Source organism: Excalfactoria chinensis, chromosome 16 (genome assembly GCF_039878825.1).
Source record: "Excalfactoria chinensis isolate bCotChi1 chromosome 16, bCotChi1.hap2, whole genome shotgun sequence".
Taxonomy (NCBI): Eukaryota; Metazoa; Chordata; class Aves; order Galliformes; family Phasianidae; genus Excalfactoria; species Excalfactoria chinensis.
In genome coordinates, this window is record NC_092840.1 from 6,728,501 (window position 1) to 6,750,986 (window position 22,486).

General features: G+C 46.1%; 1 protein-coding gene across 1 annotated transcript in view; it reads right to left on the reverse strand.

Moving 5' to 3' along the window:
• SETD1B (SET domain containing 1B, histone lysine methyltransferase) overlaps positions 1-22,486 on the reverse strand; it is a 41,764-nt gene that overhangs the window by 10,740 nt on the left and 8,538 nt on the right. The window contains exons 7-9 of the mRNA XM_072351090.1: positions 4,050-4,829; positions 2,445-2,615; positions 1,247-1,334 (exon numbers count right to left, since the gene is read on the reverse strand). Coding sequence (XP_072207191.1) covers positions 1,247-1,334; positions 2,445-2,615; positions 4,050-4,829 — 1,039 coding nt within the window. The remainder of the gene's footprint in view (positions 1-1,246; positions 1,335-2,444; positions 2,616-4,049; positions 4,830-22,486) is intronic.

Here is a 22,486-nt window from a genome sequence, read left to right on the forward strand (position 1 = left end):
ATACTTTGCAAGAGACTTACAGACAACATTGTGAAAGCTTTTGCTTTGGGAAGATCAAAGTTGGAGCAATGTGTCCATGTGGTGTGAGTCTCCAAGCTCACAGGCACTTACTAATTTCACAGTACAAGTAAGGGTGAGACTGGCTGCTAAGTGTTGAAAACCCCAAGGAAGACATTATGCAGGAAGCCAAAGCTGACGAGCTCTAGGCAGAACAGCTGAGACATGGCACGCTGAGATCACAATAGGAAAGCCAAAGACGACCTTGCCAAGGGATTGTCTGATCCAACACTGTCTTGGATACTGCTTGGATAACGGTACTACAAAGCTGTACCATCCTTAAGAAAAATGTGTTTTTGAGGCAGGAAGATCAGAATAGAATACAGAAGAGGCTGGACCAAGAAATGTAAGAATATATTGCACCAGTGGAGGTAAGCTACATCATGAATCAGAGAAGGAAGGCACAATGCATGATTCATGTCAGGAAACCCTGTAGGCTTTCCTAAATGAAGACACACTAAAGGATATGAATGGTTTAACAACTCCAGGTTTTCTTTACTTCTTGAAGAACTGACTGATTTGTGGGTCTAGTTATGAAAAAGACGTTTAGTTAACCTTGGTTCTTATGATTTAATTTCTCTCCCCTTTTAGTTAAAAAAAAAACAACAAACAAACAAACAAAAAAAACTCTGCTTCTTAACTTTAAAACCAATTACTAGTCTGAATCAAGTTTATAATACAACTATTTTAAATCCACTTTTTAATGCAAAATAAAGACATGAAGCTTTGAATACCCTTATCTCCATTCTTCCATGTTTCCAGGGGGGAAAAAAATGTTAATATTTGAAAATAGATTCTTCTAGCAAATAAATTTAAAAACCACGCAGGGCAAACTGTCTCTTACTTGCTTTCTCCCTCAACATACACATGCTAGCATACCTCTAGAATAGTCCACAAACTAATCTGAGCTCCCTCTACTGGGTGACCAGCTCTGCATCACCAAATCTAGAATAGGTCACGAGTGTTCATAATATGCAGGTCTTAAATTTCCCGCCAGTGAATGTAAGATAACTGAATCCAGGGGAGACACCTCCCAGCTGATGAGAGGGTTTGCAAGAGGCAGGGTTTTGGCTCAAATCCTTTACTCTGCGTCTAACTGTAAGTGAGCACACTGCTGTGAAGTTTAAAAGAATTCAGCTTGCATGTGGCTTGCATCTGTTCGGGTTTGAAACAAATGTGCTGTGCAAACCTTCATCTTCATCATCAACAGAAGTAGAAGGCCGGATTCTCTTCTGATCTCCCGCTGAGGCAGCTTCTGGTGGCTCCTTTCTTTTCACCTGAACAAAAGACAAAATTTGCATTTCTAAAAGAGTTTAGAAACAGCAGAAATCAGCTTCTTAAACTGCTACAGCTTCACTCTGCTACTGTGACTTATACCCAGAAATTAAAGGCCACTTCCCTAGCTCTTAATCCTTTTATTTCCTTGCAAACAGCAAGAATGAAATTCCACCCCTATGGTTCGAATCAAAACACCTTCCATGTCAGCATGGTGCATGTCATCATCAGGTACTTAGAATCTGACAGAGATAGCTTGTGACAAATGCACGGGTCTGAGACAGCAATACAGAAAATGAGTGAGCCTACATCTTAAAGAACCTTGAAACAAGCTTTATTTTAAATCAGGACTGCTGAATCTCTAGTCCCAAATCTTTATATGCCTTCTCTTTGCATTCAAAACTTTAGTTTCAAGGAAGTCCTCTCTAACATCACTTATTTTATGCTTAAACTACTAAAGGAAAAAAAATAAAAACCTTTCATTTTTTATGCTTCTACTTCTTGGAAGGAAGCACAAATAAACTTTAAAGCTAATGACCCTGTAATTGAAAGTCTAATCCCATAAACTCACATGAGGTAGAGAACATTTTAAATCAAATTTCAGGTGTGACTCAGCTGCCAAACTGCAAGACATTACAGCTGACTTATGCAAAAGAGCCAAACCTCAAAATCCAGTGATCTAGGAGTGTTACAGGCCTATTATGAATGGTAAATCCAGCTCTGAATACTCTCTGCTTACAGAGTTCCAAGCAAAGAAACAGCTGTGTAAAGTGTTATTAGTACAAGCATATTTTTACAACCACACTGAAACACTGCATCCTAATGCTATCTTAGCTGAAACCAGCACATAGGCACGTGTCCCATTTACCTTGCAGAGCAGAAATCCTTTACCAATAATTCACACAAGTAGCAGATGAAAGGCTAAAGCTGGGTAAGAGTGTCCTTGTTTTTTTATTGGTGGGTTAGAAGGGATACTGGAGGAAGGAATCTTGTAAGGTAACAGTGTAGGGCAAACAGTCTGTAAGGCTTTGGGGCACAAACCTGGCTGGGTTTATTCTTCCATTGCTTCTTTAGGGAATGTTAGTGTAATGAAGACAGATCTTTGTTTTTACCTTGAAGGATGGCAACCGGATGGCCCCTCGTAACCCAATGCCCAAGCCAATTCCCTCGTATCCCAGGCCTTCGCCTTTGTTCCAGTTCTCCAAGAGACAAGATGCGATTCGATCCTTTGGCTTTGGTTTCTCCTCCAGTTCTCCTCCGGACTTCACTGGAGTGAGAGATGCCTAAAACAGAAGGAAAAAAGACCTTTAAAAGAGAAGTTTCCTGTGGAGAATGTGAACTCCAGCAGCCATTTAGATAGCTGGGGTTCGTGAAATATCCCTCCCTTGCTTGGGCATCAGTTTCTCTGAAGGCATCTGGACACACACCACATGACCACGCCATTTGAAAGGGAGAAAGCACAGAAGCTCTTCTTGACAATGAGACCTTCCCATCCTTCAAGAAGCCTTCTTCCCTTTGCATTTCAAGAAGCTATTTGCTCTGCACAAGGCACTAAAACTGCTGAAGACAAACCTGTGGGGATCTCAGAGGAGCTGTTTGGCATGGACACCAAGAGATCTTGCATTTAAATCCATCAAGTAGCAAAGCAGAAAGACATAACAGCATGCTTGTCTTGAGCGAAGGACACGGGAAGTAATGTTCACTTGCATCAGTCAGTGGTGCAACATCGGCTAAAAGTCATTTTCACTTACAGACACTAACAGAGCTAATTTGCTAGAGTGTAATCACTGAAAAGGAAGTGTAAGCTCAACTCTCCTGCTAATAAAGGACAGTACTAATGGGAATATTGAACAGAGAACTCAGCCACCCACTTTACACCTATAGCAATATGTTTCTGGCAATCAGCAGCAGACAAGTTGATACAGTAGCCAGAAAACGGAGACACAAAAGCTGAGGCATTAGAGTGATATGTATGGTGTGTTTCCATGAAGTGCTGAATCACAGAATTGCTCAGGTTGGAAAAGACCTTAAAGAGTTAAAACAACACCTGGAGGAATTGGTCTGTTCTAGGAAAGTCAGTGATGGCAGTATGTGGAGCCCCAGCAGCTGTGCCTGACCCACTACTGACACTCAGTGGAGCTAAGTCTTGGCAGGGCAAGTCCACAGGGAGGCATTGGTGGCTGCAGTGATGCTCATATGTCACCTAGTTCATGGACTGGGGTGGCAGCAATGCCCCTCTCAGGGAGGATGTTACAGCCCTTCAGAACATCTGGAAAAACAGAGGGTTTGCTCATTGTCCCCCTCGTATTGTGCCCCAGCATGGGAGGGAACAAGGTACCTTCATCTAAGACCATATTTGTTCTCATGGCAAAGAAGCATGAAATGAAAGTAGCAGCACCACAAAACTGAGCCAGGTTTAACACCTGGGTGCTAATTTGTCCCAGGGCTGAAGTCTACTGCTCCTGACGGAGCACCTGGCACATGGACCTGAGAGGCAGATGCAGGATGCTTCCCATTTAATTTCATCAGCCCCAAGCAATAGAGTTTCTCACAGAAAAACTATTCTGTGGTCCTATTCTTTTGCTTCAGTTCTAAGTACCATAGCATTTTGGTTTTTTTGTTGTTGTTGCTTTGTTTTTTAATTCAGATCCAGATCCCTTTTTACCCACACCTGACCACAAGCACTGTGATCCAGCACACAAGACACAGAAGCCTACCTTTGCCAGCCGCTCCTTCTTGTCCCACCAGTCATCAAATGCCCGAAATGCTACCACTTCAACCATCTTCCGGTTCAGGTCCCTTTTCATGATAGCCTTCAGTTCCTTCACGATGACCAGAAGGACTCCATCCACAGTGGCTTTGTGGGGATCTTCCTTCTTGGGCTCATAGCCCGGTGGTGGAACCGAGGGGTCAAACTTGGGCAGTGGTGGCCACTGCTGCCCACGACCAAGAGCTGCTCCCATAGAGAACGGGCGGTAGGGCGGCAGATTCACAAACTGCATCCTGCCCCCCATGAAAGGCGGATATTGGTATGTGTTCTGTGCCTGCATCATGCGGCTCAGCATCTGAGTTTGCATCTGGAAGGACATGGGCATGCCACCCCAGTGGTTGCCCAAGACACTTATCATATCCACCTGCATGACTGGGAACATGCTAGGATGGAAGGGAGGAAGTGGAGGCAAGATGTGAGGTGGAGGGACCCCAGGGGGTGCAGGGAGCGGTGGTGGTGGCACGGTGACAGCAGGGTGTGTGGGAGGAGGTGGAGGAGGCAGCGGTGGAGGCATCGGGAAACCTGGCTGTGGAGGAGGTGGTGGAGGAGGAGGAAGAGGAGGGAATCCAGGTGGTGGCGGCAAGGGAGGGATCGATGGGGCCATGACGGCTGCATTGCTGACTGAGGAGTTGACCACAATGGTTTTGGCACATTCTGCACTGGTGATGGGCGCAGGGTTCATCTCATCATCAGAGATTTCCATGTCCTCCCCTGAAGAATGCTGACTCTGAAACAAAAGAGAGAAAAGGTGAGGAGCACATTCCTTTTGTGATAAGTACCACAGCTCTGGCTGCTTCTTATAAACCCAAGTTTGACACAGGTTTTAATTGGGATCTGAGGAAAGCAAACATCACTCTGAAAAAGATGAGGTCCACCGAGCAGCTGGCTCCTGTTGAAGCTTTTCTCTCATGTGTCAGATCTTAGGAAGCCAGGGTAGAAGCTTTCTCAAAGACCACTAGCTCTGGGCAGCCTCGTCTAACAACTAAAATCCCTGTCCATGGCAGGAGGCTTGAAACCAGATGACCATTGACGTCCCTTTCAATCTAGGCCATTCTGTGATTCAACCAACCCAAAACCTCAGCTTCTGTGCAAGAGGAAGACTTGTTCCCATGCTTGGCAAAATACACACAACCCAAACTCCTTTCACTGCACACTGCATTATTTCCTATTTGCATGTAATACTGACAGGTGCCTTATGCCACAGGTTTCATTCTTTAGATTTTACCACATACACAGTTTCTATGTTTTTGAATTATTATCTCTGTCTCACTGGCTGTCAACTCTTAACCTCTAATTGTGGAAAGACAGTAGCAGACAAAGCTGCTGCTATTAGAAGTTGTCTCTACTGGGCCAAAGCAATTCACGTTGAAAAACAAAACCTGAATTTGCTTAAATTACCTCTAAATTTCACAGTCCTAAATACTGTGATTCAAAGACACAGCAAATGTCATGTTTCTAAGCAAAATGAGTACTGGACACATGCAGATACAGTGTTACATTAAATGCAAAAACAGTAATGATGTGCCACCTCCACTGTCAAAAGAAAAGAAACTGGAGGCCCCCCCAGCCAGCCCCAGCACACCACGAATGCTCATTCCTGCATGCACAACCTACAGGCACTTGGATCCTGCAGGTGCCCCCAGCACCAACAGGCCATAGAGATGGCTGTCATACCCCTCAGGTATTGTTAAAACAAATCCTGCCGTGCAATACACTATTGGAAGAGGCATGTTACATGTCAAGAGTTATCTATGAGACACAAATGGGGCTGGCATTTTACAAGTGGGACGTCAAAAACAAGAGAGGGTCCCAAGTTATCTTCTCCAAAACTATTTACACCATTCTTCCTTCTTCCTCAGATAAAAATGGCAAAACCAGCACTAGGGTGACACCACCATGTGTTTTTAGGACTGAAAGGCAGAAGCTCTCATTGTGACCTTCTTGCTCAAGCTCCCAACAAGCACAACTGGCCTGCCTCCTTTGAACAACTTATCAAGCACTTCCTTCCTCACAACAGCTTTGCACAAAGGAACTAAACAGTTTGTGCCTCCTCATCTAAACAGAAACTATCAATCCCATGTCCCACCCCTGCAGCCAGCCAAGGAAATGAGACTGACTGCAAGTCACTGGCCTACTTAAGTGTTTCTACATCTCAGTTCTGGCAAGAGCTTTTGAAATTTGTTGGCTGTTTTCAGCCAGACTTGACTGGAGAACCCCAAGATGTTTATTTCTTCCATGCTGTGGGCCAGCAGTTACCTGCTGTCTACTCTCCCGACCTGAAAGAAAGGAGGAATGGAGCTCCTTCTTTGTCAAACACTGAAGAAACTGCACAGGGGAGCTCTGCTGGCAGTTCTCTTCCCAAAGCTGCTGTGATTTCCATTTTAACCTAGAAATTTTGCTCAGGAGTAAGGGAACAAAAGCAAAAGCAGCTGAGCTGATGACTCTGCTGTGAGCTGTATGGAGCTGAGCAACCACAACCAGCTCATCCAAACCAAATGCTTCACATTTTTATCAAAGGTCATCCCTGCTACAGCAGCTACCACCAGAGAGCAGGCTGAGCACAGTGCTTGCCACAGCAGCTTTGCAAATCCTCCTGTCCTAGCACCTCCCCTCGCCCAGGCTTCCTCACATTCTGTGCTGCTGCAGCACGAGCCCACCAGTACACACACTGCACGGATCACCCCAAAAAAGCCAAATGCAATCTTAGCTCTCTGAAGATGCTTAATCTCTGGGCTCTACAAGGAGACCACCGTTCATCCCTGCAGAGTGGTTCACAGCATGAATGAGCACTGAGTTCTGCACCCTGAATCCCTTTCCCCAGCTGCTCAGCTCCACAATCACATCCCCACACTGTGAATACTGGGGAATGAAGACATTCTGCAGTTGCAGCTAATGCAGCTCCAGTGAAAGGGACAAAGGAAGAGCAACCAAGATGATCGTGGCAGGTGTAAACAAGTTTCCTGTGAAACAGACCCCATTTTTCACCAAACAAACACATAAAGCACTGTTAAAAGCGCAGGCTCCAATTGCAGAAACTGGATCATACTAAAAGACAGTACTGGATGAGAAGCCAGAAGCATTCAGCCTACCACAGAGAGACAAAACCAACTTCAAGTTTACATTCACCTCATCCAGGGGGATATGGAGGAAAGTCACCCTGTGAAGTCCCTGTGGAGTCCCAGAGCCAGACAGCACCATGGAGACAACGTGTTCCCAGCCACAGCCCCTCAGTGATCCCCAGTCTTCCTGCAGGGTCTGTCCCCTCATGCACAACCTGACCAGTTGATACTGAAACCAGAGCTGGCAGGCCTGAGCTGCTGAGCTGCACATCAGCCTCCTTCATTCTCCTTCATTCATATATGCTTCATACATGCACTTAAGCTGAGCTGACAACTGCTAAAGCAACACAACTAGCATTCCTGGAAGACAATTCTAAGTTCTTGTACTTACGTACGTCTGCAGGAAGCAACAACAGATTCCCTGCTTCCTGTAGTGTGGTGCTCACAACTCACCTACACAGTGAACAATGTGTGCTCCACTTTTATCCCAAGCAAAATGGAAAGGGAAATATTTAACAGCAGGAAGAAAAACACCAAAAGGGCAGGGGGGAAAAAAGAAGAATACACAAGGTTAGCAAAGAGGTCAAACCAAAAGAAGATCTTCTATGGGGAAGACTTTGAAGAAAGTCAAGAAGAATTAATATTTAAATCAGATGAACAGTTACAGGAAAGTTGTATCTAAGGGGAAAAATCATGGGCACCAACTGAGAAAGATACAGGCACAGAAAGGAGTCAGCGTGAGACACAGAAAGACCTCTTGTGGCATGAATTTCTTTTCATTCACTCATCTGAACTTGAATTTGCTGTGGCTGCTACCAAACATCTCTCAAGGTAAGGCTGAAAAGCAGCTGTGCCTTCTGGTTTCCTCTTTGCTTTCACAGGGGGGAAAAAAAGAGCTGATAACTGTCATACATATTGCTGTGAGGACATCATTTCTATCACTGTCAAAAAAAACTGTGTCAATCAGTCCCACAGTTCACCTGCACATTTCTGAGGGCACGATGCCTCCAGAAACCCTCCCTTCAGCCCACTGAGAGGAAAGCCATTTCCTTCTCAATTAATTTGTGCTGCCATCTTCACTTCACATTAATTAAATTAAGAGTTAGCCAAACAGGTATTTAATTATATGCATGACACATTTTTCCAAAGGTGTTTTAATGATGTAAATTTGTTGGGAGAGACTCACGTCAGCGTAACTGCTTATAAAGGGCCTCATTTATTGTCCAACATGCTAACTGCCACCTTTAGTCCTGGCACAGTGTGGTTTAGCTCAGGTAGAGCCTCCTTGAGTTCAGCAAAATAAATATCCTAAGATCTTCTTTCTGACCAATCTGAATAGTGACAGGGTAAGAGAGCTACTGAATGCAGGGTATCGGTCTTAGAGCTAATACCCAGCATTTAGCAAGCAAATATTCATACCTGCAGCAAAAAGAAACTACTTCCTAATATTTGCATGCAGAACTGGCAGCTCCAGGTGTGCAGAGGCTGTTCTCTCCCCGGCCCAGAGGAGCACTGACACTGCGGCAGCGAGCTTCAGCGTGAATGCCATTCGGTCCCTTTCCTATGGGCAGAGGAACTGTGCATACTTTCATTTCCTTCTAGAAAGAATTCAGAATGCATTTTGAATATTGTCAGCTCACAGTTAATTTCATTTTAACACTTCGATTGGTACCGAGTTACCTTTATTTGAGGTAAGTAACATCTACCGCTGAACACAGCTGCTCTGATACAGCCTGGACAAGCTCTGGTGCATCAGAATAATGAAATGCAAGATCAATGGCATCAGCATGATGCAAGGTCATTAGCTTTAACGAAGTGAAGCATCCCATGCTTGCAAGATGAAGCAAACCTGTAAGCCTGCAGCAACCTCCACTCACAGAAACCAAATGGGAAAATCACTCCTTAAAGCCTAAAACTTCAGGAGTTGCATGATAGAATACTGGCAATCTTTCCTACTTGAAATGTTAAGCATCAGCTTGTCAGTACAGCTAGAAGTAAAATCAGAAGCGGTTCCTACAGAAAAAAGTTTTCATAACCCTACTGACTGTCAAACAGTCCTCACTTGATTTTGGACCAATTTTGTGCAGGGATCTAAAAACACTCACATGTGAGCAAGCCTCACCCTTACCCTGAAAAAAAGTAAGGGAAGAAAAACCCTCCAGAAGGGATGAAGAGGCAGGAAAGTGACACCTGACTGAACAGGGTCATGCAGCGAGTGCTGAGAGAGCTGAGAATAGCCTCTGGGTCCCTCCTGTGCTGAGCCCACGGTGTGCTCCTTGTCAGGCAAGGGAGCAGCTGCAGCCATCATGCTGTGATCCCTGGGTGAGAGCAGCACTGCTGTGTAACAGCTCAGTCTTCCTGCCTCCTGCAGAAAACATTAGAGAGAACAAGATGCTTCAGACCTGTCGCTTGCATTTCTTACAAAAAGGATGTCTGAGGATGTAAAGCTGTCACATCTGCAGCTCCTCCTTCAGGGGCACGATTCAGTGAAATGCTCCTTTTTAAAAGAAATGTATACATACAAACTCAGTCCAGAGAATCCCACCACGTTCACCTTGCTAACACCTCATGTAGTCCAAAACACCCAGCAGAGCACAGTGAGTGCTTCAGGGAGCATTGCTTTGCTCTCTGCTCATCTGCTTTTCACCAGAGAAGGGCTCAAAGGTTCCACACGTTCTTGGCACACCCTGAGGAGCACGGTGTAGCCCTCAGGGCTGCTGCCATGTCAGCATGCCCATGCTGAGCACTCACAGCTCTGGGTGTCAGGCACGAACAAGACAGACTGAGCACTATGTTTACAAGAAATATTTCTTACGTTGCTAACTATAATCACACACTTCCCTCTACTAGAACATACACAAGGACGGCTCTGAGCAGGAGGGCAAAGTCAACTGTTGTCTGAGCCTCCTGCTAGGTTTCCTGCATACTCGTATAACCATGCCATCACCAGTGCCCACAGCAGCAGTTCACCATCACACAGCCTGGATTGATGCCACAGATGTCTGCCACCTCCTCCTGGGCTGGTATGCCACATCCATCATTTTCTCTTGGGCAGTGAAAGGAATGCCCATCCTCCTGCTGCTGCCAGAGAGACTGCCATCACGGCAGCTCTTAATTGGGATGAAGATAGCATTCAGGTGTACATGTGCTATAATGGAGTGCCCGGCTCAGGAAATTAAAAGATTAACCCATTACAGCCGAATGATTATAAATACCTTCAACAATGTGCATTTCTACCTTGAGAACAGAAGAGCAAGATATCTATGTAGTGTACATTTATACAGCACTTGGCTAATTTGACTCTTGGGCAAAGGCAGCAAACACAACAGAATGCACAGATTAGGGAGACACAAACCCAACATTGTGCCCTGCAGCCATTTTGGTGCAAAAAAAGGCACCGAAACAGCTGCAAAGGAACAAGGATTTCTTGCCAGAGGTGAAAAGTTACTTGGATGTTTTGGTTTCTTTATTATTGATTGAAAAATTACCTGATTACTTGAAAAAAAAGAATTCAAGCTCACTGAGATTAGAACACCCTACAAGATTAGAACACCCTACCTGACTGCAGACACTCACTTGGCTCAGCTCATGTTTTGGTCTGGTAATTACGGCAGGGCTTCCTTGGCACACACCAACCTCTTCACACTTCCGAGGCTGCTCAATGGGTAAAACAAATGACAAAAATATTCAAGCCCTCACAGTAAACTAACTGTAAACACCAGCCTAATTTATGTCATGGTTTTTTTCTTCTCGTGCCAAGAGGAAATGTCAAGTCAAGGCCTAAAATCACAGAAGGAGAATTCCCTTGAAGTTCCTGCTGGTCCCTGAGCACAGGGCAGTGGCAAGGAAATGGCCCACAGCCCCATGTGAATCTGTACAGACAGGTTTCCTGCAAACTCTTGGCTGAGCATGAAATGGGACTTGCCACCTCCAGACACCTTTCCAGCCTTTTCCTTATCTCCAGTCTAAATCTCCCCTCCTTTACTCCGAAATCTGCGTTTCCCAAAGCAAAGCCCAAAGACAAAGAGCATGAAGTGGTGTTGCACCAAGAAGCCAAATATAATAGAGGACAGAAGCATCAATGAGACATCAGGGGTTCAGGCTAGTTGTACATGACTGGAAGTGGAAGCTCCAGTGTCCATATGAAGTAAAGCATGGATTCTCCTGTCCAAGGTAAAATCCTGGAGGAAGAAGTTCAGCAATCTCTAAGCATCTATTTGAGGTTGGAAACTCCTTTTATTTAGGAAAGGACTCATAGAAAGACAAAACTGCATGAAGAAGACAGATGGGAAGCAGACACAGCATGATTAGTGCTCTGTGGTAACAAGATCTGCACTGATCCAGAAGGAAGACGACTCGAGAAATGCGATTCCAAGGGAATGAGGTTCAACCAGCACCCCCAGTACCTTTAGCAACCCGTTCTATTGGCACCTTACTACAGTTCTCTATGAGACTTTCAAGAGCCCACAATAGGAGCTTTCCAGGATGGCAACCTTCAGAGCCATAAACTAACACAGCTGCCTGGTTTGCCTTAGAAAGCTAGACAAGATGTGAAGATTTCTTTCTCCCTTTAGAAAGGAAAAGGAGGTTCTGTGACATGCTTTGGTTATGCCTTGTCTATACCCACTGACTAAGGGATATTCAGAAAAGCAGACATTGTCCTTGGGCTTCCAATATGTATCAGAGGCTCACAGGTACCTGCAGGACAGTTCATATTGTTCAAATTGAAGTAAGAGTGAAAGCCAACAACACCCTCCGGGTCCATGTTCATCAACAGTGAGACCCATGAACCTCCAGAACCCTGAGATGAGACAAATACAACCATGCAACCAGTCAGACCCTAAAGCACAGCAAGGGGATGTGCCACAGGGTACCAGCCCCATCCCAAAATCTGGGATAAGTTTGTGCCAGACTGACCCACCACTTTCTGCCTGGGGGGAATGGATCCGACCTGGCACAGCAAACATACATCAATGCTGCCTGGTTTTCACCATGTATGAAATGCTCTAAAATTGGATTTATCACCTGACAGAACCATGGTCTTCTCCCTCGAGCATTAAGCAGATCTTACTGAGAGGGAAAAGGGTTTCTTGCTGGAGGAGGAAAAGGCAGAGAAAATGAAGGAGGAAAAGAAAGGATGTTACGTAGGGGAACCACGCAACAAGGCCAGCTCTTCCCACAGCTAAGGTTGTTCTGGTTTCCCTATTTCAAGGGGGGGAAGGAGGGGAGAGAGAGACAGCCAAAGAGCTATTTGCAATCTAACTTCAAAGGCTTCAGCTAGCTGAGAAGCTAAGTCATGCATAAAAGGATGGGAGAGTGGCAAGAAAATACCCCCTGCAGATAAATTAGTCAGGGAATGTTCCCTGCTTCTTATTAAGAGTTGCCTGCAGCCAGGATGGCCTTACCCAGGTAAAGCCCTTTTCAGACACTTGGTTGAGAGTCCTGGGAATAAACTAGCCAAATGCTACAGGAGAACTAAACATCCTCTGAGAAGAAAGAGAGAAAGACAGACAGACAGAAAGAAACAAAAAGGCAGTGGCAAGCATGCAGTGGGGTCCTCTGTCATTTTCTGGCATCCCAGCCACTAGCAGATGTTATTCCAAGGTCTATCCACATGCGAGATCCAGAGTTTGAAGAACCATGTAATGATGCAAAGAAACAGTGAACTAATTTAACAAACGATTCTGAAATGCTCTGTTTTGTTCTTCACAGCAGTGCAAAAATGCACCGATATTCCCAGATAGCAGAAGCTACTTAACGATCAGAGATAAAGAAGGCAACTGGAAACATTAGATCAGAGTCCACCTATAAGCATAAAAAAAAAGCGTGCAGAGTACACAGACACCTTGGCAGCTCAGCGCCAGGCAGGCTTTCGTATGCTGTCTCCTGAGTTCACTCTCATACTTAAATCATAGGTCAAATGGAGCCAGGAATCCAGATCTTGCTACCAGCAGAGTGATAAGAAAGCAGATAGGTTTGGAAAGCAGTCTAGCCTCCCAGCTGATAGCTGCCTATTGAAGAATAGCTTGTACACATATTGTATTTAAACAAGTTCTAATCAGCAAGAAGTAGGCCAGTTTGATATTATTCCCTTTTTATGCACTACATCTACACCCTAGAGAATCTGAAATCACATGTATTACTGATAGGCAGCATTTTCAGAGCAAGTTCAGTGCTCTTGATCTTTCCAGTGTCAACAACAAGAGCAGATTGATTTGCAAGACCTGGACATTCACTAGGCAACCTGTGCAGTGTGGACCTTTATCAGCAAGGAGAGCAGAAACTTAGGAATCAGGGCCTTGAAGGAAAATGAGCGGAGGAAAAATGAGGAGCTTTTGTAAGGTCATCCACCAGCACCATCCCTTAATGCTCTCCTGCTTGCTGCTACCCACCCTCAGACCTAAACTTCTGCCCTTCCTTCTCCAGGGGCATCCCTAATGACAGACATGGCTTCTCCCTCAAGAAGCTCATGAGACAAGCTTCTCTATGAACTGCTGTGGCTGGGCTTGTAGCGACCACAAATGATCCATGCCTTAAGGAGCGCCCTTACCTGAGCCCTGTAGCACAGACCAACACATACTGCTCAGCATTAAAACCCAGGGGGGCGCAGGGGATACTTCAACCTAAGGAGACTATTTCAAGCTGCTGAAGAGGCTGCATAGAGATGTCCTTCCTCAAAAGCAAGGGTGAGGCCAATAAGAAGCAGTTCCCCTTTGGTAACACTTCCTCTTCTCCTACAGATGATCTCTCCCAAGGCATCTCAAGTTTTTCGCTGCTTTACTTCCTGCTCAGTTTTTCCCTTCTCTTGCTGCACTGATTTAACTACGTCCTGCATCCAGGCAGGACAGAACCAAGCACATCAGCTGAGGCATGAGATATTCTCATTAAAGCTTTAAAAATCCTCATTCTGTGATGAAACCTAATGTAATTACCAGCCAAAATACCTTTGAATTCTCCTCCCCAAAGCCTGCTCTGTAAGGCATAGCTCTGCTACAGAAGGAACTCCTCCTGCACAGCACTCCTTGTGGGAAACATAACCCTTTGGGCTGCTGCTGCTGGCTGATCCCTTAACAGGATCCCATACAGAACATGACATTTCACATAGCTTTCTAGGAGATATCAAACTTTTGCTCTTGAACTATCCCCACCATATGCAAAATAAATCCTGTAGCTGCAACTGTTCTAAATTACTGGAGTGGAAACATCCCACAGCTGCGCTGCATTCTCACTGCCATTTGTTCAGGCATAAAACATACAAAAAAAGAAGGAGGTAAGCGATGCTGATTTCCCCACCTGTCTTCTAATTAGCAAGCAGGAGGTTTAAAGTAAGCCACATGGAAACAGTGTTCACCTAGAGCAAAATTCATCTGTGAACCTCATTGCCACAGGGTACTGCAGAGGCTGAGTATGGAACTGGGGTGAGATGGGACCAGCAGCAGCTCCTGCACAGGACAGTGTCCTGACCAGTGGGTGATGAGGGATGGAGGGACCCCACAGCCACACGTTTTTTTTCCTTGAATAGATGGTGTGGTAGTATCTAAAGCTCAGGTTTTCTCTTTTTGAACACTGAAAGCACAAACCCTACCGTACGGCATTCAACCCTGGAAAAGAAAAACCCTAAACCCACCAGCGCAGCCCTTTATGATCCTTTAAAGGACCCCACAGTGCCAACCCAAAGGGTCTCCACAGTATTTAAAAGCTGCCTCAGCACCAAGTCTCCATCCTCAGTCAGACCCACAGCATCCTCCTGCAAGCTCACACTGACCAGCGTGCATCTCCTGTTTGCAAAGCCATCTACTGGTACCACTGTGCCGATATAATTTGGGAGATGTATCCCACCTGACACAATATTAACAGGTGAACAAATTCATTCAGATTCCCTTGTCAAAATGCATCCTTTCATACACGTATCCGTGGCAGATATTTAACTGGTAGACTGCCCTTTATGTTTTACCATCATTTGAATAATTGTATGCAGTATTACAGATTTTCATATTTTCCCAGTGATTTTTTATTCCTGGACAATAGCAAAACACTTAGAGCACCACAATAATGACTGCTCACGTTTATCAGTCTCCTTCAAAGACATTCCCTCCATTACCTGCAACAGGAACTCAGCCACATCTGCTGTCTGAACGACCGTATTTTGGCAGCAAGGTCTGGGATTGGGAAACTGTCCCCAGAGGCACATATAAGCACTGAGCTCAGGCTATGGTCCCTCAGCTCCTCCTTCCACTAGTTGCACTGCTCTCATCTTCAGTCTATTTTTATTTTTTTTGCTTGGGACACAAGAGGCAGCAGAAATAACAAGCTCCTGTGAAAGAAGGGAAGCCTGGAAAGAAGCTGTCTGCTCCATCAATCCCTGCACTGGGAGCATCCTTGACACAGATCCTGCATAGTGGGAAGATGACACACTGCTTGGGCATGAGCACAATATGACACACTGTGAAGCACAGCCCTTTCTGGAAAACCTCTGTAGGACAGTGACTCTCATCCAAGAGCCCCCATGCAAGCAGCAGACACTTGATTCCTGGAGCAAGTCAGCAAGGGGCTCTTTCAACCCCTGGTAAATAATATCCTTCACATCAGCCAGCGCCATCCTCAGGCCTCCTCTCTCCATGGTCATTCCAAGCACTGATAATAGGAATTTTGGCAGAGGTGAGCACAAGGACAGTCCCCATGGGATGGAAGGTGAGGGCAGGAAGGAAAGAGAAGGACTGGACCCTGCAAGAGTGTCCTGGCTGCTCCTCTTCCTCCCCACAGTTCCCAGAGTCTTCCTCCTCCCTCTCTGGCCTACTGACAGCTGTGGGGAGAACTGCTGGGCAACACAGGGCTGAGCCGGGCAAAGGTGTGCAATAAATCACACTTAGCACCCAGTTATCAGTGCCACAAAAGTGCAAACTCCACAAAAAGCACACGTGCAGAGCAGTCAGCAAGTCCAAATACCCCTAGGAAACAACTAGGATAAAACACTGGAGTGCCAAAGAGTGGGAATTGGAGGTTGCCTGCAGCCCTTTGCCCTTGTTGTAAGGAAACCTCTGCTGCCAGCTTTGAGCTCAAAGAGCAGTTTCACTTCCTTCCCGTGCCACTGCCCTCTGTGCAAGGAGCGATTGCCAGAGCCCAAGCCACCAACAACTTCCTTTGCTTGAGCTGCTCCTGCAACACATCAGGCAGCAAGCAGACCCGGGGCTGGGGGGGCATTACAGATCTGTTTTTCACCTTCTGTTTGTTATGCACCTTGACCTCACCAGCCTGTCTGTCCGACTGGTGACTTATAAAACCACCTCTGCTTTAGTGGAGCACTAAGCAAATCAAAACCACTTCTATGATTTGTATTTTTAAACCATTTCCTTCTGCAAGGAGTTGGAAAAGGTAAGAAATCCTTCTCACAATGAATGTGTGTTTCCAAAAGTGAGCACTGCACTTTCATATTAAAACCTGGGTGTTAACGAACCCGCTGCTTTCGGGTTGAGTTTTGTCCCATCTGTACCAGATGCAAACAGGCACCCCGAGCTGAAAAATGGAATTAATAGAAGGGGGTGTGAAGTCATGGGACTCCACACTGGTACATATGCAAAATCACATTCTGCTGGTGAGCAGCGTCTATTCAGGGTGTCCAGGAAAGACAACAGCCAGCAGAAATTTGAATAAGTGCTTGCCTGCATGCTGCCGTGTGTCAGACACACACATATAGCACAGCGGCTGCTCCATCTTCTTCAGAACCAGCCCCAGGAATTGGCGCTGTTCTGGCTGCCAGCACAATATGTTACCAGCAATTATTTTCTCAATATTTCAGCTGATTACCTAACACACTGGCACATTTGCTCAGTGTCGGCACGCGTTGCAATGCACCTTGCCATCCAGCACCTCATTCGTGGTCCCTCAGTCACTCTGTACAGCCATCAGATGCAGAACGCAAGCAGAATGATAACAGGGTGGAGAAGCTGTAAAGGAAAATGCGTCGCTCGGCATCAGGATCCACAGCCTGCATTCATGGCATCTGAACATTCAGCACCATTACAGCTGTAGTTGGGGTGTTGATAAGAAAGGGAATAACTATTTGAGGAGCAAAAGCAGAGACACCAGGAGGGTATCTGTCTGGAAATGGGCTGCAGAGCTCAGACCTGCACGCACCGTTCCATGGTAACTGTGTGCTGTGGTTAAACACTGCAATTTGGAGTCAAGCTTCCAGAGCAGCAGCACATCTACACACTGCAGAAGCACACACTATGCGTTGCTTTACCTACTAACAAGCAATTCAATTATAAGTACCCAGCTCACTTGGAACTGAAAATGTACAGGAGGTTGCCAGTGGCTAAACAAAGAAAAAACGGAGCTGGTAGCAAGAGTATAACCGGTAACAGTGATGTAAAAAAAGGGACAGCAATGTCACTTCTATGAGATATGCAAAATGTAAAAGCCTCAAAGCCCTGGCCCAGTACCAGAGAGCGAGAGAGGCACTCAGCCTCCCAACCACAGCCTGCTTTCTATTTTTCAGTTACACTTCAAAGCATTTCACCATTTCTGGCTCCATTACCAACAAGAGCCGCATTCCCTCCTTCCCCTGAAGCAGCTGGGCATCAAAACCCAAGCAAACTACATAGAGTCAAACATTCCTCTGTTTAGGTTTCCCTCCATACGAGGGAGCACATCACCAGCACACCCAGTGAATCCCACAATGTTCTCCTTCAAACAGTGCTCCCCCCAGGTCTGTTTACTCCTTGCTTCCCACATTGGGCTGCTCAGCACTCCAGGAACCAACCTGCAGCCAAATGCGATAAGTCAAAAGTCAGGCACAAGTCAGCAAACAGCTCTCCCACTTCGTGTAATTCTGAAGGGGCAGCAGTTTGTCTGTGGTAAATGAATGGGATGCACAAGGAAGTGATCTCTGCCTGCAGTGTTCCCCAACCAGCTCTGGAACACTGAGTGGATCTCCAAGGTCCCAACAGGATCTGATGCAGGGCTGTATTTTAGTCATTTTCTAAAGGATCTGTGTGCTGCCAATTTTTCTGAATGGGCTTAAACACTGTAAGATGCCCCCGGAGCTGAGCCCACAGCTGGAGCCACTTGCACTCATTTTAATATCACAGGTTTGGCATGGCTGAGACCATTCTCATGTAGAAGCACGGTGGTCGCCTGAATCTCTGCTGCCTGGGCATTGGCTGCCTTTCTGGAAATTCAGAGTCACAACATACACCTATTTTCTGAGTTTCCATTAGGAACTGACTCCATCAAGAATGATTGCATTTGCAAGAGCTCAGGAGGCAGGAAAATTTGAAGAAGTGTTTATGAGAGTGGGCATACACTACCACTCGCAGCTCTTTCCCCTTTCTTCAATTAAAAATAATATATATATATATGTATGTATATATATATATATGCATCTAGAACTACCAGTGCATCCACTTCCCCCATTTCCCTCCAGGAATGATGAATCCCACTCTAGCTGTAAATTGGATCCCAGGTGTACTCATATATATTATACATACATAACAGCTACTTATGGGCATAAGGGCTCTTGCACAGTTACTGTGGAAACCAAGGTATCAGGTTTCCAGGCTCCAAGACTCTACCTTCTCAGCCTTTACATGCATTTACCTTGAATAAATCACTTCTGCACCCTTCAGCCCTGGAGTGTCCCTTGGCCAGGTGCCTTTAGGTTCCCCCTCAGGAAGCCCCATTTAACACATCTCACAAATGAGGCAGAAGCAGAGAGGCTCTGTGTGCAGGGTCCTAGAAGGGATGCATCCTGCAGGCACAGCTCCTGCTAGAGATTCTCACTCCTCCTCGTGCACTGGGGTATTGCTTTCTCTCTGACATGTTCATGACAACTTGCGGTTGAACTTAGCTTGGTGGAAGAGGGGAATCATTAACACCAGCCACTGACCCATAGCTGGGTCTGGATGAGGACAGAACACAAGACACAATGCAGTGTCCCAAGGATGGCAGTGCACCCTGCTAAGGCTCCAGAGGAACAGAGTGACCCTTTTACATTCATTTCTTCCAGCTCTGACTATGAGCACACGAGAGCTCAAAGACAACTGGATGCAAAGAGCAAATTCAGCCCACATGTAACCTCAGGGTTCACTCACTGTGGGGCTAAGCCTGAGCCACCAGCTTGGCACAGAGCTGTCGGCACCATGCTGTGATAGGCACCTCAGCACCCAGCTCAGCATTCAGCACATCACAACAGCCCAGCACAGAGCACAAGTGACAGCAGCGGCTGTCAGGTATCTACCAGGGCCATGCACTGTGAGACTCCCAATTTTTTCCCCAGATTGTTTGTTGAACTGCACAGCAGGACTGCTTGCACCTCATTTGCATTTCAGGATCTTTATTTTCAGGAATACCTTTGGCGTTCCTCCCACCACAGTACCCAGATGCTCAGCCAAACCACCAGGAAGACACGAGCCTGTTGATTCTCGGTTCAAAAGCATTTTTGTGCTCGTCAATCTGGAAAAATAATCGTCAATCATACAGTCTTCCTGTTACACACAGGCTGTGCACACCAACTAACACCTTCATCAGCTGAAACATGAAAGGCATCATCGATACACAGCACGGTGACTCGTTATAATCCCCGGAGTGCAGGCAGGGCCTCTTCCTGTAACGAGCCAAGCAAAAACACGACCTGGCTCAACGGGATGTCAAAGCGTGAAATGGTACTTACTTAACCTCTGCACTTCTGAAACAGCACAGAAAGATCCTATGAAAAACAAAATCACCACAGTCCTTTCCTTGTTAGCTTTCAGGAATGCAGGAAGGAAAGTTTGCACTCTGCTACCCTCAAATTCATTAAAATAACTACACAGTTTGGTTGTTCTCCTTTCTTGTCATCTTCTGGTTCTTTGAAGACTCCCCTCCACCTGTCCTGCTGGCTTGCAGGTTGTGCAGCCAGTGCAGGAATCCTTTATCTACTCTTACCTCGCACTGCTTGCACTCTGCCCTGTCTCCTGGCCATTCCCCACCAGCAGCCAAGGTCTCGGACTTAGCAGCATTGTACTGGATCTAGAAAACCAACATTCAGATCTAGCAGGATAAATCAGAGTCATTGTTAGCCTTGGCAGTACCTTCCATACCCAAGGCAAGTTTGGGGCATTTAACCTGCATGATAATTTTACACTTATAGGAAAAGCATTACTCTATTAGCAGTCATTGTCAAAAATCCTGAATTTTTTATGGAAAACAGGATCACATCCTTCAAAAGCTGCTATTGTTTTAGGGAAAACCTCCCTGCACTTTGCATTGTCCCTGGGAGTGCTGTGATGTTTTCAGCTGGAGCCCAAGGGCTGCTCAGACCCTCAGGGAAAGCCAAATATGAAGCAAATCAGTTCAAACTCTGTGCCCTTTATTGCTTCCTTATGACGCTTAACAATCCCGCCCCACACTCCTGTCTCATCTCTGCTTGCCTTCCCATACCACACAGTTGCTAGAAGTGTTTGGTCTTGCCTTCCCCTCTGCTGTGTGGAGCAGCCTGAAGGCCCAGGAGCAGAACAGTGCTATCACAATGGACTGGAGCCTGAGGTTCAGCTTCCAGCCCTCAGACAGCCTCAGTGCTCCTCTCCAGCTCAGTTGGAAAGCTGCAGCTCAAATTTCAGCCTATGTTAAGTCACTGCTCAGCTCAGCTCCATCACCAAAGAGAGGGAAGCCAGGAGAGCCTCTTTCTAAAGCAAAATCTTGGGGGCGGGGCAGTGAGAGAAGGGTGGAGGAAGGAAGTGAAAACACATGGAGATGGTTTTTGTGCATAAGACAGAGCAAAGGCACAGGCAACTTTTCAAAGGCACCAGAATGGCTTAGTGTGATTTGTAACCGAGAGCAGGGCTAAATAAACTGCTCCAACAGCAAACTTTTCTGGGGGTGGGGAAGAGACAATTAAGGCAGCAGGACCTGCTCAGAGACTTCTGCAGAAGACCAAGGCATTCATATCCTTTTGTACCACAGAGCCACCAACACAAACTTCTGACACCAGCATTTCATTAAGGGGAGACAAAGACCTAACATGGGCTCTACTGCCAGTACACCACTGCCCCACATCGCAACCGGCAAACCTGACACCCAACCAGAGCTCCCGTGCTGACTGCAGCTACAGAGCGCCTGACCCCACATACCATGCTGGCATTCATCCATCTTCCCAAACACCTTTATAATTGGCTGCCACTCTGTTGTGCAAGAGTAGGGACAGCAGACACATGCCCAGAACAACCAAGAGAGAAGGGATGCCTTCCTCATTTTATTTTTTCCTTTTTAGCACATTAGGGTGTCCCCTCTTAAGCCTACCAGGCTGAGCATAAGGAATCAAAACCTCATTGCTAATTAACACATTCTCAGGTCCCACCATCCTCCCCGGCCCAGGAACATGGGCCAGCCTAGATAAATGAGACCTTAAGTAACCAAATTCTTTCAAAGACTCAATGGCAATGCAAGGACAGGCAGCTTTGGAAAGGCACACATTAAAAAAAACAAAGCATCCAGAACAGTGACACTTTTTCCTATTTAACACTGAGCCATGCGCTATGTTAATGCAGCAGCACCTTCCCTCCAGATCAGCCCTCTGCAAAGTTTGCATCCACAGGAGCAGCTCCCCCTGCCCTGAAATGCAGCCACTTCTGGGGTGAAAGCCCCATCACTGCAAACCACTGGAGAAACCCACTGAATGCCAGCTGAACACCAGAAACTTTCATGAGTAACTGGAACTGACATCTTACACGCAGGACATTTACAAAAGACAAACCTTCCTGGATGGAAGAAATTTCCTTACTGAAGAGTTCTTGCACACCATGCAGTTTCATCTGCTTGCATTACTACTATAAATGCTGGGGGAAAAGGGTCTGTTACTTGCAAATATCTGTTTTGACCATTTCTTGACACAACCAAATAGATCCGACACATCTATTGAAGCCATACTCGCATTTGTTGCAACAGAGGTACCAAACAGACGCTCCATGCAACGTAATTTCTGTCTGCTGGCACCATTCCACCCTGTTAAGCTCTGCTGTCCCTTCAGCCACAAATGCCCCAGGAGAGGCAGCAAGCTCTGCTCTATTATTGGAAGACTCAATGGAGCACATCCCCCACAATCCAGTTACCTCCCCCTGTACTGAGTGAAGGGAGTACTGAAACCCAGCAACTGTCTTCTGTTCAAACCAGATGGCATAAATAGCTGGAGAGCTATCAAACAAAGTATACATTCAATACTGCAGCATAACATGAAAGCCCCGTTAAGCAAATGTGTGCACACATACGCACCCACGTTCAGGGACCAGAGCAATGGCAGAAAGTGCTCAACTAACTGCTCCAGTGACTTAAGTGCTCAGGACCTCCACAA